Source organism: Chamaea fasciata, unplaced genomic scaffold (genome assembly GCF_029207755.1).
Source record: "Chamaea fasciata isolate MVZ Bird 193981 ecotype frontalis unplaced genomic scaffold, bChaFas1.0.hap1 SCAF_1, whole genome shotgun sequence".
NCBI classification, from domain to species: domain Eukaryota; kingdom Metazoa; phylum Chordata; class Aves; order Passeriformes; family Sylviidae; genus Chamaea; species Chamaea fasciata.
Window position 1 is genome coordinate 133774045 of NW_027094086.1, and position 21077 is coordinate 133795121.

Here is a 21077-nt window from a genome sequence, read left to right on the forward strand (position 1 = left end):
CTGCCAGCGCATCCCACCCCGGCACCGACCACCGCGGCGGAGGCCAAGCGCTTCTTGCGGCATTCGTCCCTTGCGGGGCGGCTCCGTCCTCCCGACCGTGCCACCCTCAGACCCCTCGGCTTTCCGCCAGCCCCGGCGTCTCCTCGCATCTGTCCCCGCAGACGAGCTGCTGCCGCCACCATAACGCCGCAGTGTCGCGCGCGGGCCATGCCGGCGGGGGCGGGGCCATGCCGGCGGGGGCGGGGCCATGCCGGCGGGGGCGGGGCCGTGCGGCCGTTGGCGAGGCGGGGCGGCGTCGCGTGCCCGCCCCCTGCCTGTGCCCGCCCGCCCGCTCGGCGCTGCCGCGGCCGCTGCGGGAGCCTCCGCCAAGGGACCTGGGGGAGTCGCCGCCGCCGCCGCCGCCTGGCTGAGCTCGGGGTGCCCCGGGCACTCGGCGGGAAGCCGAGGCCAGGCATGGGCCTAATCTTCGCCAAGCTGTGGAGCCTCTTCGGTAGCCAAGGTGGGCGCGCGGGCCCGAGCCGGCGGCGGGGCGGGCGGCGAGTGGAGCCCGCGGGGCTGCGGGGGCCGCGGGCAGCCGCGGGGGCTCCGGGCCGGCTCAGCTTGACCGGCTTCCCCTGAAGGCCCGCCCAGCGAAAAGTTGGGCTTTGCTTTGTGCAGCGCCGTGGTCGCTGGTCCCGCGGCGCCTCATGCTCGAGGTCGCTTTGTTTGAGTTCCCGAGGTGGTCCCTCCTCTCCTCTCCTCTCTGGCCGCGGTAAACGCGTCGTCTGCCCCGGGAGCCCTTCAGGCGGTGCGCGCCCGGCACCCACGGCGGCCAGCACTGCTGAAGCTTCGATGGACGATGACGGTCGGGCTTGGCTTCGCCGATCCTCCTATTTAAGTCGGGATCTGTTATTAAAATCATGTTATTTTGGTCTTTAATTAAAAGAAAAAGAAGAACGCCAAACACGTAGGGGCCTTCGAGGCAAAGATGTTAGTTAAATAGTTAGTGACCCAAGAAAATAAGTTCTGCAGCCAAAAATTAAAAGGTCGTAAGGGGGTAGTATCGCTTCCTGTGCTCTCCTGCCCAGTTCATCATGCCCCGAAATCATGGCTCATGTTCTAATCCAGAGTTCAGAATTTGCGAGTGCCGCCACTTTTACCTCACATGGTTATCACAAAAGTAGAAATGGTAGATTTCACAAAAGCAGATATGGTTTATCTGTTAATTTACTTGTTTTAATGATTTTTCTTTACCTAGCCAGCTTTGGTTAGAAAATTAAATACTTAACAGTAACATCATTTTCTCTGCTTCAAGCTCAGGGCCTCAAAGAAGAACAGTATAAACAATTTTAATTGTTCTCTCATCAAGTTTCCAAGTATACGTCATTTCCACTTAAAAGTCACTGAAAACGCAGATAAGCCTTTTTTGTGCAGTGCTCTGTCACAAGTTTCTGGAGGCAGATGCACCTGGTGTACTTTAGTAGTTTTGTCCCTGTGATAGCACATAACCCATTCAAATTCTGTAGATACCAGAGCAAAGCCTCAGTGTGTGTGCACATTGACATCTGTGTATCAAACTGTCTTTCATGGGATGGAATTGAGATCCAGTCCTAGATCATTCATTTTTCTCATGCATACATCATCCTACCACATCATTCCTGAAGTCTTGTTACAGAGTCTCCTGAATTTGTTGCTAATTTCTTATTTTCCTGAACTGTCAAACCTGTTTGGCAAAATTAAATGTTTCTCCTATCTTCCAGAAAAATATTAAGTACCTTTTTTTTGTTTGCATCACATAGTGCAGTCTGCAACTCTGTTTCTTCCATGAAGTATTCAAAATACCCCAGAGAGATCTATAAGCAGGGAACTGATCAGGTGATAACTGGTGGCATTTAGTATTTGCCTCTATAGTAGCTAATGATGTCAGTATTTATCTTCAGGAAAACACATTGTCTTGGTTATTGTATATTTTTTCCTGGAAGGAAAATTATTGTTCATTGTGAACACCCCTGGCTGGATGCTAGATGCCCACCAAAGCAGCTCTATGACTCCCATCCTCAGCTGGACAGGGAGAAAACACAGCAGAAGGCTTCTGGATTGTGATAAATATAGGGAGAGATCGCTCACCCATTCCCATCATGGGCAAAACACACTCAATTTGTGAAGTTAATATAATTCATTACCAATCAAATCAGGACAGATTAATGAGAAACAAAACCAAATCTTCTGAGCACCTGCTCCCCACTCCTCTCTCTTTCCAGGATTAGCTTTATTTTTGGTTCTCTACCACCTCCCTGCAGGAGGGAACAGGGAATGGGGGCTGTGGTCAGTTCATCACTTGTCTGCCACTTTTTCTTCCTTATGGGGGGGACTGTATCTCCTTTTGCAGTGTGGGATCTCTCCCATGGGAGACAGCCCTCCATGGGCTTCTACAGTGTGTGTTCTTCCCAAGGTATACAATTCTTCACTAACTGTTCCAGCATGAGTCCATCTCATGAGCTGCACTCCGTCAGGGATGGGCCATTCCAGCGTGGATCCTCCACGAGGTCACAAACCTGCCAGCAAACCTGTTTCAGGGTGGACTCCTTTCTGCAGGTCACCGGTTCTTGCCAGGAGCCTGCTCCAACATGAGTATCCAGTGGGGTTACAGCTGCCTTTGGGATCTACCTGCTCTGGCATGGGGTCCTCCATGGGCTACAGGTGGATCTTTGCTCCCCCATGGATCTCTGGCACCTGCAGCACCTCCTGCACCCACCTTGGAGTCAGCAGAGTTGTTTCTCTCGCATATTGTCACTCCTCTTTTCTCTGTCTGTAATTACACCTGTGCAATAACCTTTTCCCATCTTAAGTATGTTATCCCACAGGCATTACACCTGTTGCTGATGGCCTTGGCTGGCATTGGCTGTATAAACATAGAAGTTTCTAGGAGTTTGTCACAGAAAACACTCAAAATCTTGCATTGCAAACCTAATGCGTTCGTATATTTAAATGGTTAATGAAAAATGAGTCTCACAGTTAAATAGATGAGATAATACCACGAAATATTTACTCTTTGGCATTTATCCTAATAAGAGACTTTTAGGGTGTGTCCTGATCTTGGTTTATTGCTGTATTTGTCTTTTGTTAATTTTTTTTTTTAACCTCTTCTTGTGTAACCACAGAAAAGAAAGTGAGTTTCTTTTCATGGCCAAAATTGAAATTTCATTCTAGAAAATTTGCTTCAAACATGAATTTTTGACCTAATGGGAAATTATTCTCCAACTACGCAACTATTTTCACTAAGTAATATCATTACTACTAATAAATGATAGTAATTTCTGAGTTGATTTTGGTTGTTCTTCTGGTTATATCAAATCTTGGTAATTCCTTGGAGAGTGCGCAGGCTGTCCTGTAAAGCTGCTTGTTAAGCAGACTAGCACAGTAACTTAGACACTGATTTTGGCTATCCAGAGGGAGTATTCCAAAGGTGCAAATAGGGTCCCCTGTGTGAGGATTCATGGTATCAGTTCTCGTGGCTGGTGCGAGTTGTGTGATAGTCTGTAGCACTTGAGACTGGCAAAAGGAAAGGTGAAACTAAGCAAAGATTTGAAAGTTCCATCTGTATTCCATCAGGTAGAGCATGGGGGATGAGGTGTGCCTATGTCTCAGCTCTCAATATATATTGTCTCATAACCAAGTAGTAGTTGAACAACATGAACCGAAACGGAGATACTTTTATTCATAAAAGAAACAGGTGTTTTTTTTGTCATTTTTCTAGGTGATTTTCCAATGGCTTCCTGATAATTTTTCCTCTTTTTTTTTTTAAAATTGATGAAAAAAACTACACGAGTATTGTTTTCATTTAAAATATCATGCTCTGTAGCCATTTAAAGTCTAGTTACTAAATGACGTAAGTTCAGTTGAATTTACTTTTATTAGTAACTTTTAGGAGTTTAAAAAAATCAGAATTCAGAAATGACCTGCTGAAGCTGTGATTCAGCAGTCAAGTGGCACATTCTTCTGAGCAACATGTAGTAGTGTGGATAGATGGTGGAGACACCAAGTCAGTGCCTGTGTTAACACGCCTGAGTAAAACTTGCTTGACTTATCATTCCATCAGTATTACCAAGATAGCTCTTAATGAAGCTGTGGGTTAAAAATAGAAGTGAATGTCAGCAACCCTCATAAAGATAAATGACAGATATCAATACCTTATTTTTTTTTTTTTTTATGTGGTGAATAGAGTTCTTTGAGAAGCTCACAAATCTGGGGTTTACTTATTTTTGGAATGGTAATTATTCAGGGTCTTACAGGTTGCTCTGAATAATTGCTACAGTTATTAAAAATTCCTTTAAGAAAAATAATGGTAGGCTCTAATTCAAGATGGTTGAACTTCTGAAACTCCACAGTTACTTCACTTAGGCTTACTGGCAGTTCCCAGTCAGGTTAGGAGAGACCATTATCTGGAAAACCAAATGGCTTTGGGTTCCGCTGACTACTAAAAGTTATTGACAGTTTTTCTACTTTCTTGTAACCAAGTATGGGGGTACAAAATGTATTTTAGCAGTTCTTTTGTGCTTAAGAGAAGACTCTTAAGTTAGCTCTTAGTGTGCAGAATGAGTCTTTGTACTGAAACCTCTTTGAACTCCGGAATTATGCTATTCCTCCAGCTTTCTCTCTAGGAAATTTCTATCTGTTTTCTGTCTTCAACTCTGAGGCCCCCAAGCTTGTTGCTTTTTGGAACCAGATGAGCATTTTGTTTCTTAGCCTGAAAGCTATCAGTACCCATTTGGTAGTCATTTCTTCCAAATATGTTAGAAGTCACATTATTAAAGTATTTAGATTTTTTTTTTTTTTAACTTTTGCAAAATAGAGGAAAAGGCATGTTGGGATAATTGACTCTTCAGTATTGGGCCTTTTTACCGCAGAGAAATATAGATGAGTAAGGGGAGAAAAGAGCATACTATGTCTTTCTTCTAACATCTGCAGGGAAATAATCTTCACTGTCCCGTGTTTTTGTAATATTAAACTGCCTGGGATTTTTTTAAACTATATTACATATCGATTTTTTTTAAACAGTGTGCTAGAAATGGTTGATGAAACCAAAAAGTCCTTGGATTCCTTTAAGGAGTAGTCTAATACTGTCTTTTCTTTTTTCCCCTGCATATGCCTACTACTTCTGCTTTCCCCGTCTTCCCTCCCTCTTCCTACGTGATTAATAAAGACTCTTCTCTTCTGCTCTCTCAACTTTGTTATGGATTTTCTTCTTCTTTTGCCAAGAACATGGTGGACTGGGAAGATATTCATGAATACAACCTAAACTGAGTTTGAATACCAGCCAGTGAAAGGGAGAAACTTGGGTTAGTCTGTAAGTACAGAACACAAATCACTGCCTATGATTTACCCAGTAACTGTCCTTCCTCCTAAATGTGGCATCTCTCTTCTCCTAGTTGCTCTTGTAAACAAGTAGTTGTCATGCTAAAATTCTGTTCTCTCTTAGTCTGGTAGTTTTTTAAGCTCACATGTTTTTTTCCCTAATGTGCATCTATGTATAAATTTTCTCTATTTTCATCAAACTAGGCAGAAATTGAACTTTTGAATATGTAAGTTAAGAGTTTCCATTACTATAGTTCTGGAATCTGCTACTTGTATGAAATACCCATTATTTCATCTTGGTATTTTCATGCTAAGATCACTATTAATTAACACTTGTGTGGCTGTTTATTGTTTGTGCTTATTCAATCACTGTATAAAACACCATTTGACTATGAAATAATACAGATGAGCTGTGCCTTTTTTTTTCCCCAGTTAGTGTTGGACCATTCACACTTCAGTGGCTTTCAAAAGCAGCCATCTCAATGGAGGTTTTTTCTTCATTACTTACAGTAGTGTGATGTTATATCATCCAACACTCCAGTCATTCATGCCTAAGATGATGTGCCCTGATAACATGAGAGAGCCGTGTTATGCCTGACTGGAATTTCTTTTCTTTCTTGAAAATAACTTACACAGAATGCTGTAAAAGTAAAATCATCTTCTTCCTGGCAATGGTTGACAACATCTGGTTTGAAAACAACAGGAGGGTGTTTCTGTGTTTGACTTTTGAAAGCTCTTTAAATTTAACTAAATTTGAAGAAGAGATGGACAGTCAAGCTACTAGGCATGATTTATTAGCATTGAAAGTAGAGAGGATTTCATACTATTTGTGTGTTAATTACTGATGCTGCAGTTAGTGGGGCTAAAAGTATTCCTGCATTTACAGCCAGGAAGTGTTCTTTTCTTAGAATGTGTTGACAGGATGCAGTAGTGGGGGAACCAGCACAAGGAAATACATTTTACCATCTGTTATGACCCTGTTGCATAGCAAAACTTTGAAAAGTTCCAAACAAGAAAATGTTTTATTGCAATAATATTCAGGATAAAAAGACCTAGGTTACTATATATAAATAGGTTTTTAACCAAAACACATCAATTTTTCCTTAAACCACCCACTTTTGGGGGGAAAAACATCAATTTGATACTTATGATAGATCTTCTGATCTAGTAACTTATTTGATCCTGTAGATGATATATGGTATTTTGTAGGAAATCTTTAAACTGTGAACCATGTTTTGCTTTGAAATAAGTGCCCTAGAATTGTAAATATTATTTCTTTAAAAGTGAGCTTGTTCACAGAGTTTTATGTATCCATTTGCAAATTCTTCACTCTCAAGTGGTTTGCTTTTTTGTCAGTAATTGGATCAGTATGTTGTAACTTCACACATGTAGCAAAACAACCACCATTCTAAGTGGTTGAGCTACTGGATTTGAAATTCTAAGAGGGATTATTTACAGAGAAGCATACAAATTCTTGAGGACTTTTAAACTGGTTTTGGTTGGTTGGTTGACTTCTGTTTTGTCTCCCCTGTGCCTGGAAAAAAAACAGTATTGCAGCAATTGCAAGATCACTGTTTTGTATGCTGGACATTACAGCAGGTTAGTGCATATGATCTTTCCTTCCTGCTCAGCACTGATGAGGCCTGACGTGGAGTACTGTGTCCAGTTCTGGACTCCTCAGTCCAAGAGAGTCGTGGACATACTGGGGAGCCCAGGGATGGTCTGTAAGGGTGATTAAGGGACTGGAGAATCTCACATAGGAGAAAAAGGTGCAAAGAGGGCAGAGCCAGACTTGTCTTTGTGGTGCCCAGTGACAGGACTGGGCAGAGGGCACAAACTGAAACACAGAAGTTCCCTCTGAATGTCAGGAAAGACTTTTTCACTGTGAGAGTGCCTGAGCAGTGTCCCAGGCTGTCCAGGGAGGCTGTGAAATTTCTATCTTGGATATATTACAAAACCCATCTGGACATGGTCCTAGGCCACTGGCTCTGTGGGCCTGGTTGAGCAAAGAGGTTTGACTAGATGACCTCCAGAAGTGTCTTCCAGCCTGGATCATTCTGTGACTTTTCAGTTCAGAAGTTGCAAAGATATAATCTGTGGCCTGTTCAAAATACAGTTTCTTCTTAGGTTTTGCTCTGTGAATAATGATGGTACCTTAACAAATGGTTATTATTTATCCATTAATGTTAGGGTAATATCTTTTGCAGTCTTTGGATATTTGTTGGTGTTCTTGGCATGATACACTGCTGTGGATTATATTTTTTCATTGTACTTTTTTTTTTCTAAATCTAGGTGTTGTAGATGAAGTAATAATTAGTACTCATACCTTTGTTAGATTTCCAGTGCTGACTTTTCCTGAGACTGGAATCTCAGGAGAAGATGAGGGTTTGTTTGGCCTTTTTTCTGTCCTGAAGTTACCCCTAATCTGTGTAAGGTATTGAAATAAGGGAAACAAGTGGTTGATTTCTTCAGTAAGGGAGAATGATTAACCAGAATTATAATTATTGCTGTTTCAGCTATTTTTTTTGTCTTTTTTTTTTTTTTTTTTTTTGTATATGCAGAGCACAAAGTAATCATAGTGGGACTTGATAATGCTGGAAAGACTACTATTCTTTACCAGTTGTAAGTATATGAAATAATTGTTTTTCTGTTTGCATTTTATTTGTCACTGTTTAATCTTTGAAAACGCAGCTTTGTAACCTGGTGGAATATCTAGGGTTCTAGATCACTCTTGGTACATTAATGGTATTAGTTGTTCTAAACAGAGTAAATATTTAAAGGATAAGTGAAGGAATTGCTGTGTTTTAAAACTGAACTGTAAATTGAACAACAAATTTGTACATCCAAGCACAAAGTGAACGGCAGGTTTTTTTTCCAGGAAAGCCTGTCTGAATTTGTGTCCATAGAAATAATCCTGTTGCCAGTAACTGCAGAAAAGAACATGATTTTTAAATTAATGGAAATTCTAGTCACTCTGCAAAAATCCAGAAATGTTCCCAAATGTTTTTTAGTTCCAGTGTTTCTCCATCTAAAATTTGTGATGGAGAATTCCTAACAACAATATTTCAGCTTGCCCAGGTCCTACCTTTCTCATTTTCAGTAGCATCATTGCACCCAAATCTTGGCAGCATTACAAGAATACCCATAATAAATTCAAGAGTGTTGTCCGAACCATAATTGCTGTGGTAATTGTGGAAAAGGAGGAGGGTGTAGGTAAATTAATATCCTTATATTTGGATATCAAAGCAGCATAGTATGCTTTCCAAAAAGACTTTCTATTCATAAATATTTTGAGCAAGCTTAAAGGTAGAACTGAGAAATTTTCAGCTATGTAATCAAACAGTCCTTTGCGATTTAATATCTAGTTACTGAGTAGAGTGCTTTGTTAAAATTAAATTCCAGTTTATACTTTGCACAGTTTTGTATTTAGGATCTTTAGAATGGTAGCTCCTACTTTAAAACAAGTGCATTTTAAGTCTCTGTTAGTGTCCTTTAGAAAGACAGTCCTAAAACACAGATGCTTATCCATTTGTTATGCCTTTTATGTGCTTATTTTTCATTGCTGATTTCTTTAAGCATGACTACAGTCGCTGCTTTTTAAATTTCAAATGTATAGCTTTTTTAAAATAAGCCTAATTTTTTCTCGGTGACACATTTTTACTTTTTCTGCAAAAAATGTGTTACAACTGTGCTGTAACAAGCCTGGTGGATTTTGCTGACTGGTCCTTATGCTGTGATATTGTTTCCTTTAGCTTAATGAATGAAGTGGTTCATACTTCTCCAACCATAGGAAGCAATGTAGAAGAGATAGTGGTGAAAAACACTCATTTCTTAATGTGGGATATTGGAGGACAAGAATCATTACGGTCATCGTGGAATACCTATTATTCAAACACAGAGGTATGAGAAGATGCCTTGAAATCTGCAAATCAAATAAGTTTGTTTGAAATTATATTTATTTACTAGGAATATTTGTAGACTTATGTAAAGATTGCAGCTATATTGTTTTTTATATTTTACTGAGGAAGAATAAATTCACAAAGTGTGAGGTGTCTCTGGTATGCAACCATTTTTCTGGTACTATTTGAAGTATTTTTTCTGTGTACTTTACACTAATGTTATTTGATCTGTGCTACAAACTGTGAAGTTAGATTTTTCCTAGACAATCTAATGATAATGAAATCCATTTTAGATCAGATTTTTTGCTTGCTTTTTTAAGTAGATATAAAATAAAATTTTTAAATGTAATTTGCAAATTTTGTGATGATTTGCAGTGGTCAACTGGACTTCTGTACATCCAGTGTGAAATGGTTTAGAAATAATGATAATTAAGGACAAGGAATGAAACTTTCCCTAAGCCTAGGCAGCAGTATTTAAAAAGCTCATCAGTTTGTAGCTTTTATCCAGAGGAGGGAGGAAAGTCTTGCTGTGCACTACTCGTGAGGTACTGGCAGAACTGCAGTTGCTAGAAAGGTTGGAGAAGAATTCAGCAACAGTTGACTTGTGGCGTTTGTTTTTTATGGCAGTCTTTTTGAAGCCAAGAGGTTATCAATACAAAAAGGCACATATAATCACTGAGGAGTCTTTTTGAGACATCTACATTGATGTAAAATATTCTGGACTTCATTTCTTACCATTTCCACTAAAAGTAGAGACCTCTTGTAGATATTACTCATTATATAAGTTTTCTGTCCTGTAAAATCAGCTTTTTTATCTTTTCCTTTTTCTATGTCTTTTCCTATACTCTTGAAGAGAGGTGAGATCAGTGGTCCATCCTAGATCTACTGTAAGCCTAATAATGACATCTCAACTTTCATCTCTAGAATTTTAGACTAATTTGTTATTTTATCTGGAAAAGTGCAGCTACATTTAAGAAACACATAAAGATAAAGAGAATTCTGCCAGCATTATCTGGTATAGAGCAATAAGTTCTTGGCTTTTATCCCTTGAGTATTTTTGATTTTGGAATCTGGAGAGATGCTATATTATTTTTCTGATACTCTGGGGATGTTCTTCGTATTCTGTCTCGCAAGTATTTGAAATCCAGTGCCTTGTGATACTTGGAAAGAAGAACTTTCCCTTTACTTAGAAGCTTTGTCTGCTGGAAACAGTTGAGGAAGAAAAGGGATCTGTTTACTATGCTAATCCTAGCCTCCCTCATATAAATAATTCCGTTACTGTTCCTCCTCATCTGCTAGGCATCTCAAAGTCACAGCAGCATTAAACTGACTTAGGTTTCCATACTTTGTGGTCATTTTCAATGGCTAATCAATCCTTTTAATTTTATAAGGCAAAGTGATTTGGAGCATATGTTGGAGAATTATAGCAGCAATTTCTAATTCCTCTTTTTTGCTACTGTCTCTCTTTTCTCTTTTTGTCACTTTCTCTTTTCTAGTGTCCTCTGAAAGTGTATGTCTCTTCTGTAGGAAGATTTGTGGTAGTGGTCTCTTGAAATTGTACTTTCTGTAATTTGTAGTTTGTGTTTTTGGTGTTTTTCCCTAGTTCATCATTCTGGTTGTTGACAGCATTGATAGAGAGCGACTTTCTATTACAAAAGAAGAACTTTATAGAATGCTGGCTCATGAGGTATGGTGGGGAGTTGGGATAATAGTTTTGTTGAGAGCAGTCAAATAACATTTCATGCTTCCTATTTTAACATAAATAATACCATCAGAAAAAAAATTCTGAGAATAAGTGTGCATGCATGTTGATCACATTTTAATACCACGTAAGTTTTAAATAAGCAGAAAAAGTATTATGAAGCACCCTTCTAATAGGACTTGCTTGATTGTAACCAAATCAGTCTTTGCTTTGCAAATGTTGAACTTGGGAAATCTTATGCTTCATATTAATGTAACCGGGTATTTACTTTTATCACTGACTATTTCAGTTGGCTAAAATTTCAAGAAACTTTTTTTTTTCTTTTTAATTTTTGTTGTAGAGAAGTGGAGTTGCCTAATTTTTTTTGTTTATTTTGATCCTGTTCCTTAAAATTAAGGAGCATATATCATACTATGGAAATTAATTTCAGTTCATTTTTCTTCAGAATTATTTGATTGTATTTTTATTACACGTTGTCCTGGGGACTGTTCAGCATTGGGTAACCCACTTGAACATCCTACGTTAACTTGTACATTGGCTTAGGTATAGTATGTTGAAACCTTTTGTGATCACTCTGAAGCTGAATTAAGGTTATTTTAAATTTAAATATTCTCCTTCATTTTTGAAAGAAAATGATTTAGTACAGTGCGGATAGTCCTGTTGAGTTCATTTCTCTGAGAGACTTGTGTTTCACATAAGGGAGTTTTTGCCTTACAGTTTAATATTAATTGTAGCTTGGATCTAATAGTAAGGAATAAATTCAATACCAGAAAAGGTGGAAAAATTACTTCTTGTGGTGAAGTCTTCCCATGTAGTTTTTTAGTTTCCAGTCTCAAACTCTTAGGAGATCGTGATCTACCATCTCTTGAAAACAGTCGGTAGGCCTGGGCTGGATTACTTGTACAGTTGAATTTTCAGCTGTAGATCATAAAGCTTTGTTGTTTTCAGTGAAAAAAGTCTCAAAATTTAATATGCATTGAAATGTATCAAATGCTTTTAGTTGCAACTGTCAGCTTCCTGAGTACTACGTTTGTTTACCCTTCTGCACTTTTGAAGCCATACATTCCAGTTCTTGTCTCACTGCTGTTTGGAATGGTAAATTCCATACTGAAACAAAACAATTTTAATTAGTTATTAAGCCTATGAAGCATTATTAGAGTTCCCTTTTTGGAACATTAGGGTTAAACTTACAGGAAATTAAAAAGCTTTCTTAAACTCTTAATGCTTTAATCAATACAGAACTTCTTCAATGAAGTTGAAAGCAATTTCAGGGAACTGATAGCTAGCAGGTTTTTCCATTTGAATAATATTTAATGTAGGACTTGGAGTGTTTAACTAGAAATAATTCTGCTGGCTGAGTGGTTTGGAGCATTATAAAATATATTTTGACAAGACTTTCATTAGTTAAGTATGAGCATGTGGTCAACACCAAAACGATACTCATATAATCCATTACAATTTGATTCTCTGTGGTGATGAACGCTTCTGAAAAAATTAGTTTTTTCAGTCTTACTGTAACGAATATTTAGTGTAGTAAGACGGTTAAAACTCCGTGCTCCAGTGTAATTGTAGATTAGCTTGGACACAGTTCTTTTAACAAATGAAGTCAGCACAATAGCCTTTTAGTTCTGTATAATAACTGTTAGGAGTACTGTGAATCATTCCTAGGATTTACGGAAGGCTGCGGTGCTCATCTTTGCGAATAAGCAGGACATGAAGGGCTGCATGACAGCTGCCGAGATATCAGCGTACCTCACCCTCAGCTCCATAAAGGATCACCCATGGCACATTCAGTCCTGCTGTGCTTTGACAGGAGAAGGGTAAGTGCTCACTGCTTACTATGGCAATTCCTGGTAAATGAGAACACTGATTTAGAAGCCTGCTGATACCAAAGTGGATTTTCTGAAAGTCCGTATTTTCTGAACTTTGCAGTCACACGGACATTTTAAATTTTTCATTTTTGTAATTGAACCTTGTGGATTTTTTAATAGCTCAAACTCCAAATTCATAAAAAAGTCTTCCATTTGTTGTTAAAAACCCCAAACCAAAAATCAAACATCACCCCTCCACCTAAGCATGTAGCTGTTGACATAGCTGTCTATGCTCTCTGTGCTACTCTCTTAGTCTTGTGTGTCTTTCTGTATTTAAAGAAATAAGCTACTGATCTCTACCTTTATATTCTAAACCACAGGAAGCTTCTAAGCTGGGGGGTTGAGGTGTTCCAGGGTATTTTTGATTAGCATAGTTTTGATGAAAAGCTACATAGATCTGTCATAAAACAAAATTTTTACCAATATTAAACTTTTTGTTTATATGTTGCTAATGTAGCTAATTTTGAAATTTGCATACCTTATGCTAACAATTACTAAAATGGAATGCTGGGCTAGCCTTAAATCCTTAGTCAGTAAATATCGAAAATCATTTTTGGATACCTTCTAACAAGCTGGATAATGTCTTGCTTGTATGGCGTGAAGCGTACTAATTTTTCATCTTAATTTTTAAAGCAGTTTTGTAATATGTGATATTTAGAGGTTTTTTTCAGCTGTGTTGTACAACCTTTACAATGATGTGGTCTTGTGACATCCAAAATAGTGAATCTAAAAGAGTATTTGGGAAGGAAGAGCATCTACCTCACTTTCTAGCGTGAAGTATTGTCTGATGTCTTGGATATGTCTTGTAGAGTGAATAGTGGCATTAACTTCCTTAGGGTGGATGGTGTTAGTGAGAGCAAGGTGGGGTTTTTTTATTAAGTGGTTGTATTGTTTCATTCTAAGAGTTAACTCTACTTGCCTTCTACCAGTTTTGCTGAACTCACTTTTGAATACACAGTTCATGTGCTAAGATCTTCAACCAAGTTGACATTTGAAGAAAAGTAATAATAATAAACATGTGCTTTAGTTTAGAAACAGTGGCCATCCTAGGCTGCTTCTTTCATATTGTAAAACAAAATGTAATGAATGTTTACAATACTTCAAACTGTCACAGTAGTGAGATCAACTTAGAATAAACATTCCCAGAGTTAGATTGCTGAGCTGAGTCTTCCTTGGGAAGATCTGACAAGAATCTGGGGGGATCAACCTGGTGTGAGTGAAGCTAGCATTCTTGGATAGCTCAACCCTGATTTATTGTACAAAGGAAAAGCCCAAAGGAGTATAAACTAGGTAACTAGGTCCCTAGAAAATCAAAGGAAAGTCTGTCTTCTGAAATGGAATGGAGCTTTTAAATGGAGATGCAAATTGAGTTAGGAAGCAGATTAGATCCCATGCAGTCTTAGTATTCAATATAAACACACTTTTAAATTTGTAATGTTATTTTAAAATTCTTGATATATTGCCCTTTCATGAAACAATTCAGTCTGGATAATCTGCCCTTTATCTTTTAGTATTAGTATGTAAAGGTCTAGCTTTCTGTAGAAATACTTTTTAGTTTCTATGTATTTGTGAGTAAGCATTTAAGGATAGTGTCTTGTAGGTTTACAAGGAAAAAAAGAATTGAAGTACTGCCAAGCTTCAGTAAAATAGACTGAAGCTTGACCATTTTCATGTGGCTAAAGCCTAAGTAGACTTAGTTTAAAACACTGTTTGCTCTCTTCAGCTTTCAATCCCATTTCCAGTTCATTTAATTGATTTTAAGTAGCTGTTTTTACACATAAAAAACAAGTAGAAAATACCTTCAAGATGCTGGAATAGGACTCGTACCAATTATAACATCTCTTGTCTTTCAGATTATGCCAAGGCTTGGAGTGGATGACTTCCCGTATTGGAGTGAGATAGCTTTTTTTCTGTTTTCTTTTTTTTCTTTTCTTTTTTTTTTAATTCCTCCGAAAGAAGAGACTTCTATTTATCCTGTGAACATGTACATTTTTCTGTACTTTTGGCTGCTGAGGCAGTGACCAATGTTTAATTTATATCAGCCAACCTCTAAGCTGTGCTTGAATCAAGCGCCGTTGAACTGAAACACAAAAGTATTTTCTTAACATTTTTAATACACTAATCTTCAACTGGATGAACATATGTGAATCTCTTTTTAAGCATTGAAATTCCTCTGAATATAAATTCTAACTTTTCAATGATAGCTTTTTAAAATCTGTTTTGTCATAGTCAATATTTCATATTTCCTCTTTCTATATAGTTGTTGAACTTACTAACATAAATGAGCACATTTTATTTAATAGTTAAAAGTAGGTTTAGGTTAACTTTACTCTGCCATAGCTTTAACCTCAAAGGATAACCATATCTCGAGCTGGACTTCCTGGAACATTAGTAGAGTTCTAGTCAGCGCGAGAGTTAATAGTTATGAATGCAAATTTTTTAAATGCTTAATGAACTAGTTATAGTTAATATTGTGGTGGCTTTTAATCTGATATACAATGGAACTTCTGCCTTAAAAGAAACCTGTTTCAGTCTCAGTTTCTCTGGTATGTAGTTCTAGGACATTTTTATATTCCACTTGAAGATACATCTCTGTACAGTGCATAAAAATATTATTACTAAGTGCTGGTGTGGTCATTTAGAACTTGAATACCTTTTCAAAGATAAATGGGTACTTAAATTTGGAATCACAGCAGCCAGTGTTTTGTGTAGACTTGCGGTATTCTGTTAAAATTTTAAATTCTGTATACTTGAGCCTTCCTCACCTTTTAGTGAGAGTGCTGTTTTCTAAATGAATACAAAATCAAAAGGGAAGCCAGATTTATAAACAAAACAAAACCATGGTGCTGTATCTGTAGACTTCAGAGTGAAGCTAATCTTGACGTTTATGTACGTACTATCATATATGTTTTCAGATGCTGTTACAAAGCAATTATTTTGCCTTCATTTTTGTTTTTGGTCTTATTTGCACAAGCAGAGAGTTTTTGACAGTGTTTGAGTTAGGTTCCTTCACCTGAAATTTGAAAAACAGGTGGTGATAGAGTGGACCCAGTAATTGTTAATTCAGTTTGAAGGGAATTAAGTTAAATCTAAAGATAATATAAAGATAATATAAAGATATGGAGTTAATTGAGAACATTAGGCGTCAAATAGACCTAACCACCAATCGCCCCAAAAAACCCCACATGAGGATTAAAAAAACCCAACAAATCAAAACCGATGGTGGACACCCAATTCCTCACAAAGTCCCAGCAGCAGTCAGGTACTCTACCTATCTAAATGCTTGGCAGGTTTTCCAGAAGCACCGTTCTGCACTTTTGCATGCCTAAAATCCACATGGAGTTTGGTTACCAGAACTGTTTTGCAAGCTGACTGTAGGCCTTTGATGACAAAATGTTTTTGTCAAATCGTGTTTTGAAAATTTAGAAACACTGAGTTTTCCTTAATAAAATTTTAAGCTTTGTAAATTTCAATTTGCTTCCATTTTATTTGAACAAAATGTAATGAAATTTTAAAAGTATCAGCAAATATGTTATCATAAGTGTTGGAAAGACTTTGAATATATGTGGAAACAGTGATTGATTGAATGAAGTTGTGTATTATTGCCAGTTAGCAAAAGTCACATTTAGGACTACATTGAGTGTCAAGTCAAAATGTTCAGAAATTAATTAAAATCAGCAAAAGGTAGTGCATAAAGAAAAAAGATGAATGCAAGACAAGGCTAAGATCTGATATTAAAGCTGCTTGTTGTGATGTTCAACTGTTTTAGTCTGTGAAAGTAAGATTTGTTTGGCTCTTAGGGAAGCAAATTACAAAGAAAAAAATAAAATTGTAGTATGAATGATGTTTCTTGTTTGGTGTCTTAAAAATAAACCTGAAAATAAATCTAAATTGTAAACTGAAATTGTCATTCAAAACGTAGTCCTGAATACTTACAAAGACCACTAGCTGAATGTATAGACCTTTGATTGTGTTTTGTGTTTTGTTTTTGTTTTAAGGTATGATTTTGTATTTAATGCTTTCTAGGTAAAGCTATTTGTAAATCTCTAGTATGATTACTAAATCCAGTCTTACCTGAGGTAATACATATAACTTTGATTAGGAGGAAGTGTTCTGGTTGTAGACATTAGAATATCAGAATAATGGACTTTTTCTTTTCATTTCTTAGCACTTAAGACCTTTGAATATCTTTACAGAATGAAACATTCCTGACAAATGCTATGATTTTTATCACCTAACAACTTCATTTTCTGCAACAGTTATCCATTGATAATACATGTTTGTTTACAGCACTATTGCTGTGATTTTTTTTTGTATTACTATTTTTTGGGGGAAAACAGCTTGGTATGGAATTTTGAGAGGCCTATTTTTAATAACTTCAGAACCTGTTAAACTAAAAAGGATTAGATCAAAATATTTTTTAAGTGTTGCCTTAGAATACTGTCTGTATGTTTGCATGGCCAAATACTGCGTTATGTTTGCTAATTTGAATGTAGTAAATATCTTGCAGGTAGTTTTGCACTTTGAAAGTATTCTGTGTTAAATATGCTGTTCACAAAGAGCAATGTTAATCACCTTAAGTTCAGAAAATCATGGTGTGCTATGCACATTTATATAGTACTGCTGTAAATGGGTTGGCACATGGCTTCTTATTTGTTTATGTTTTTTTTACTTTTTGTCTAGGTGACAAAGAGGTTCAGTATCCCCAAAGCAGGGATTCTCCCCAGCTCTTTAAACACACTGCACTCAGTAAGGTGAAGAGGACTTGGGCACAGCTGCTCAAAATATTTGTCATTAAAATAAAATTGAGTTCTTCTGTGAACTTGGTTGGGGTTTTTGTTCGTGAGTACTCTGTGATGAAGAGGTATTGCAGCAGTGTACCCTCGTCACTTTCATTTCATCTCCAGTCTGTTCACTAGGGCAGAATGGGGGCCTACATCATGTGCAGCTGTAGCCAGTTCACAGAACATCTTGGCTGGACACCTGCTTCCTTTCATTTCAGAGAAGCTCCAGCTTTGATCCTAAATAGACTGTCATATCGTTTCAGCCATGGGAAGTGTGGGTCTTTCTTTGTTTTAGTGAAGGGTGTTTGTTTTAGTGGACTATTCCCCTTCATAGTAAGAACAAAACAAATTCAAACAAAAGACTGGAAAAAACTTGTATGGGTCTTTGTGCGTGCATTTGACTATGCTTAGCATTTAGCTGAGTTTGCTCTTTCCTTTTGTAGAGTCTGCATTGCACAAGAACCTGGAAGGCAACAGCGAGGAGAGCAGGATGAGAAACCTGGCCACAATGTCAACACTAGCAATAGAAACTTCCATCTTAGAGCAGCCTTCAGCTTCTTCTAAAAAATTACCTTGATGATCTTTCAACACTGACTGATTCTGTATTTTGCTTCTTAGGGGATAGCGCATTAGAAAAGCTGCATGTTGTCCACACTGTGTGTGTGCCCACCCCGCAGGCAGGAGAATCCAGCTTTGTGTTAGGTTTGTTTCTTGCTAGGTATGCTTCTCTTCAGTTCAGTTGATTCTTGTTTTGTTTGGTAGAGATACGCATTTCATACAGAAAGTTTTCCTGGATATAACTGAAGACATTGTTCCAGTTGCACACCAGTTTGTGTCCCCTAGATGGCAGGAAAGGATCAGTTTAACAGTACCATACCTGCTTTAGCTTGTGCTCTTCGTCATCCATGTGAAAGACTCTTAAAATGCCTCGGTAAACGAAGAGGCTGTGTACCGGAACCGTGGGGGTCATGCCTAGTTATAATGGAGACAGCTTAAAGGAGAGGAAGGCTGAATCACATCTTCAGTGGGAAGAAAGTTTACTTGAAAAGTTCTTAAAGTGAAGTTCTTAAAAATTTGAAACTGCTTGAAAATGCTTAAAGGCATTTTGTCTTAATTTTTTATGGTTAGAATTATATACCAAACCTTCTATTGTTGCTGCAACTGAAAATGTAGACAGCAAAAAGAATTAATACAATTCCTGGCATATTTTAATAATAACTTGTCTTTTGCCCATGACATGCTTTATATTTTTTGAACTTTGGTTGATGACAGTTGCACTACTCGAGTTGCGCTACTGCTTGTCAGAAATTGCAAGATCTGGAACACTTGAACTGTTACCTTGCAGTGTGTTTGACGATGATGGTGTGTATGATGATGATGATTTGTAGTCTTTACTGTATACTACTGCACGTGAAAGCTAAATTCAAGTAAAATAGTAGTTCTGTTGAAAGATTTAGATTATTTTTAGTGTAAGTAGTGCTCAAAGGACAGTATCGCCAACAGACTTTCGTTGCCCATGTTGTTTCTTGTGCAGTTGATAAAATTTATGTCATATTTATGTATTTCTCTTTATACAGTGTTTTAAAAAGTTATTTAAATTATAGCTATAACGATTGACATGAGTAGTGCCTAATAATTAGCACTTCATTTTTACGTCCACATTGAAAGTTACTGCTGACCAATCTTCATTACAGGTGGAATTGACTTGTATTGTCTCAAAGGGCTCATCCTCCATACTGAACAAGAAAAGAAGTGGTGAAAAGGGTTGGGGCATCTCAGGAGGGAGTGAAGTCTCCAACACCATAATTTCATGTCTTTCCTAAGAATATTCTGTATTGAAGCAATGAGCAGGAACTTCTCAAAACTCACTGTCTATTTTGGCAGTTCATCTTTTACAACTAGAAGCAGAAGTTAACCTCTATGTACCAAAGAGTCTAGTTGACAAAACTTTAGACGTCTGATGGGCCAGATGGGAGCAGTCATGACCCAGCTTAGCTGTGCTCTGAGTCTGTAGGGTGTGATCCCATCTGTTCCCAAAGGCACTCAGACGTACTGGCACAGCATTCACGATCTGAACATGCTTTCCAAGAAAGCTGACCTGGGGTTTCCCATGCCCTGATTGTGTGGGTACACCTTCTGTGTGGGATGTTCAGCCCACGGAAGGCATCTCCAAAGCCCTACACAGAGGCTTCCGTGCTCTGCAGTGCACACGGTACACTTGCTGTGTCTGCAAACAGTGAGATGCATCTGCCTCCAGAGATGACTTTGGTGTCACTGCACTCCTCTCCTGAAATGACCATGAAGTCACTGGAAGCTGAAGTGTACCAAGATAAACCTCAGTGAACGTATTAATTGAAGTTTTCAGATGTAAATTTCTTATTCACTGACATTTTAGAATTAAATTAATTAAAAGGCGCCGTTGGTTGGGAAAATGTCTACTGAGTTCTTCCAAAAGATTTCAGGAAGCCTGTTTCAAAAACAGGGCTGCTAAGGCTGACAGTGACTTAAAATTTTGGTAACTGTTGAAATCTTGGGCAGTGTCAAGAAAAATATGACTCTTTTCTCGACAAAACTCTGGTTTCTGGTCCCTCATTTTTCAAGACTGCACTTTTCAAGCAGTGTTTTCACAGAATCATTTGAGTGCTTTTCATTTTTCTGTTCACTTCTCCCATATTCCCTTAGAGGTTTTATTCCCTTCTGTAGACTAGTTCACTACTTTAGGCTTGGATCTTTGCTATTCTGATCTCATGTGGAAAAAAAGGACTTTCTGATCAACCTTGGAAATTTGACAAGATATCTTCAACCACCACCAATACTCCACTGTTGGGAAAAACTTTAAATGCATTTTTTAAAAATACCATTGCTAGATACTTGGTGTTAATTTCAGTTGAGTACACCACAATTAGAATCTGAAGAAGCCAATTAAAAGATTAATGTTCAAACTTGTGGGAAAATGCAAATGACTTGATTTTTTTTGAAAGATATAGATATATATGTATATGTAAATTTCTCATATATAATGGAAATTGACACATAATACAAACTGTAGTCTGTCCAGTGAGTATGGAACAAGATGGTATTGATCCTACAAAGGCCTAAGCTCTCAGTTCTTAGCCCTTCTTTTCCCATTCAACAGTTGCTTTGGATTCAGCACCTTTCAAAGATAAATACAACCTATTTCCCTTCACTCTTCTATCAGTAAGTTGCAAGGCAGCAGCTACTTGATAGATTCCATTTTCAGTTTAGTAGGAAATGTAATATACTTTTGTTCTGGAGGAAGATTGGCAAGTAATTACTGTAAATTAAATCCTATTGCTTCTGTGAAAATAAACAATACAGGAGGTGTCTGGGGACTTGCAGTAGGATGCATAATCCAACAGTACTCATTCTTCTTTATAGAACTATCTAATTAGGAGTTAATGAAAAAATACTGGACTGCTTGCAATTCCGTACACTGGTTCTCTGCAAGTGTAGAAAGTGTCTTTTG

At 37.9% G+C, this 21077-nt stretch overlaps 1 protein-coding gene across 4 annotated transcripts; it reads left to right on the forward strand.

Annotated features, from left to right (window-relative positions):
• Window positions 1-355: 355 nt before the first annotated feature.
• ARL5B (ADP ribosylation factor like GTPase 5B) lies at window positions 356-20810 on the forward strand. Of its 4 annotated transcripts, none has more exons than XM_066198838.1 (9): window positions 356-499; window positions 5183-5326; window positions 7896-7956; window positions 9087-9234; window positions 10837-10920; window positions 12604-12755; window positions 14660-14699; window positions 17490-17560; window positions 18034-20810. In XM_066198838.1, exons 4-9 carry the CDS (start codon window positions 9091-9093, stop codon window positions 18152-18154), a joined length of 612 nt encoding a protein of 203 aa, XP_066054935.1. In that variant the 5' UTR covers window positions 356-499; window positions 5183-5326; window positions 7896-7956; window positions 9087-9090; the 3' UTR covers window positions 18155-20810. The 4 variants fall into 4 exon arrangements, with proteins under 4 accessions (XP_066054935.1, XP_066054943.1, XP_066054925.1 ...); XM_066198846.1 differs by having other exon boundaries at window positions 5239-5326; XM_066198828.1 differs by lacking the exon at window positions 5183-5326.
• The last annotated feature ends 267 nt before the right edge of the window (window positions 20811-21077 follow it).